The following is a 2,760-nucleotide window of genomic DNA, read 5'->3' as shown; positions in this document are numbered from 1 at the left end:
TGTGTGTGTATAGAGAGTGTGTGTGTGTGTGTATAGAGTGTGTGTGTGTGTGTGTGTGTTGAGCTGAGCCTAGTTCTGAACTGATACAAAAACAAAACCAGACAGATAGATAGATAGGTGGATAGATAGATAGATGGATGGATACATAGGTAGATATATAGATAGATAGACAGATAGACAGATAGATAGATAGATAGATAGATAGATAGATAGATAGACAGATAGATAGATAGATACATAGATAGACAGATAGATAGATAGATAGATAAACAGATAGATAGATAGACAGATAGATAGATAGGTGGATAGATGGATAGATGGATGGATACATAGGTAGATAGATAGATAGATAGATAGATTGATAGGTGGATAGATAGGTGGATAGATGGATGGATATATAGGTAGATAGATAGATAGATAGATAGAAAAACAGACGGATAGACGTCACTCAGCATGCTAACTTGGATAAACACTCGCTAGCGTTAGCTCAGCCGTTTAGACAGATGTATATACCCTGACAGGTTAGCAATCCGACCAGCGCTTTAAACCGGCAAAGTTAGCCGAGCCGATTAGCTAGTTAGCAGAGAGTTTGAAAAACCTACAGGATCACGTTGCTAACCCGGGTAGCTCAGCCGTCGTTTGACGTCGCTTGAGCTAAGCTAACACGTCCGCACACAGCGAATCAGCGCCGCCAAAGCGCTATAACCCCGGTTTCCCCCGAACCCCTGCTAAGCTAACTCACCTCCACGAACGGATCCATGCGGTCGGGATGCTAACCGGTTAGCGACGCGCGGAAAAGGTGGCTAAATGGACGTGAATATTAATATTAAAAAGATGATTGACAGCCAGAGCCGTTCGGGGAGGGTTCCTTTTTTTGAATTTCAGCGCGTCTTTTCTCGGCGTGCGCGCTCCTCCTCCTGCGCGTACGTGCGTCGTCGTGGGGGGCGCGCCCGCAGCCGTGACCGCGCCCCCGCCCCCCCCCCCCCCCCCTCTCCTCCCCCGAATAGCGATTTGACATATTTCATAATCGCAAATTAATATTTTTCAGCTTGTGATTGAAGCTAAGTTGTGTGTTTTGGCATGAAATTGCCTGCAAATCAAGTTACATTTTTGTTATAATAAATTATTAATAAATGAACATAATAATAATAATAATAATAACAATAGTGATGATAATAAAGATGATAATAATAATAATAATAATAATAATAATAATAATAATAATGATAATATGCTTCTTTTTCATAGAAAAAGTCCCACTTTTTGAGGCGAAGTCTTCCACACTTTGCCACGAAACGGTAGGAATATTCAAAGAATAAAATGCAAAAATACAAAATATAATAAATATCATTCATTAATATCATATCTTCATATCGTATAACGCATATTCTTTCTGTATAAATGTAATATATCATAATTAATTACCTTGTATGATACATAGTATGTAATATTATATATGAAAGTATCTTTATTCTGATACATTAAGTAATAAGTTTATCTATCTTTATCAATATGAATATGTTTTTATCTGTTTAATATCTATTTATCTAGTTATATCTACTTAATATCGTTATTTCATATATTATATTAAATTTTTTATATCAATTTAATATTTATGTATCTATTTATATATAAGTGGTGTCTTAAATATATTATATAAAATTAATTTTAAAAACCTCAATTAAAAACCTTAAACGAATTAAGCATGTTATATTATGAATGCTTTATTAATAAAAAATATATATTATGAAATGTATGAAATTGTGTGGTGAAATATATGTTCACTTGCTACGCTGGTTTCAGCCTTTTCTGTGAATATTTAGCTCGGTTCAATGTAGCATAATGGAAGATTGCTGCAGTTTATTATTAAAATATTATATTTTATTACAGTTTTTATTCATAATTTTAATTGTTATTAAATGCAAAAGGTGGTGAATATTGTTGGTTTTTATGTTCGCCATGTGGGGGCGCTGTTTGTATTATAATCAATGGGAACGGAGTTGCTTTAGATCCGCGTTTATAGGAGTAATAGATTGAAATGTGTCGCTAAGCGCTGATCTGGGGTCAGTTGACGGTGCTTCTGGGTCTATCTCGGCTGCTTAGGGCGGGCGGGTCCCGCTGATCCGGGGTCAGTCGGGGGTTTAAACGAGGCTAACAGGCTAGCGGGCTAGCGGAGAAGGCGCCGGGACGGTTCGGGAGCTCTTTCTCTCGCTTTCTTTTCTTGTTCTGTCTCTTTCTTCCTTTCTTTCTTTCTCGTTCTCTCTCTCTCGTTCTTTTCTTTCTCTCCTTCCGTTCCCTTCTCTCTGTTTTTCCCCTCTCTTTCTGTCTCTCGTTCTCCCTTCTTCTTTTCTTCCTTTCTCTCTGCTTTTCTCTTTTTCTGTCTCTCTTCCACTCTCTGTCATTCTCTCTTTCTCTTCCTTTCTCTTTATTTTTTCTCCTTTTTCTGTCCCTCTCTTCCTCTCTCTTTCTCTGTCTTTTCTGTTTTTCTCTCCATCTTTCCCTCTTTCTTTCTCTCTCATTCTCTCTCTCTTTCTTTCTCACTTGAACCAATTCAAGCACCAGGTCGAGTTAGCTTTGTGCTAATCTGAACCCAGACAGCCTAGAAAGCTAAGGGAGGCCAAGTACATACACTTCCATGAGTTAGCTTTGTGCTAATCTGAACCCAGACAGCCTAGAAAGCTAAGGGAAGCCAAGTACATACACTTCCATGAGTTAGCTTTGTGCTAATATGATGATAGGCAGCCTAGAAAGCTAAGGGAG

At 38.0% G+C, this 2,760-nt stretch overlaps 1 protein-coding gene across 1 annotated transcript in view; it reads right to left on the bottom strand.

Moving 5' to 3' along the window:
* Positions 1 to 870, bottom strand: part of LOC118782208 (anillin-like) — a 23,103-nt gene extending 22,233 nt beyond the window's left edge. The window contains exon 1 of the mRNA XM_036535510.1: positions 743 to 870. Within this exon, the coding sequence (XP_036391403.1) occupies positions 743 to 760 (18 nt within the window). The 5' untranslated portion in view covers positions 761 to 870. The remainder of the gene's footprint in view (positions 1 to 742) is intronic.
* Between the last annotated feature and the right edge of the window lie 1,890 nt (positions 871 to 2,760).

This window comes from Megalops cyprinoides, chromosome 8 (assembly GCF_013368585.1).
Source record: "Megalops cyprinoides isolate fMegCyp1 chromosome 8, fMegCyp1.pri, whole genome shotgun sequence".
NCBI classification, from domain to species: domain Eukaryota; kingdom Metazoa; phylum Chordata; class Actinopteri; order Elopiformes; family Megalopidae; genus Megalops; species Megalops cyprinoides.
The sequence above is the reverse complement of the archived record's forward strand: the minus strand, read 5'-3'. Positions and strand labels throughout refer to the sequence as shown.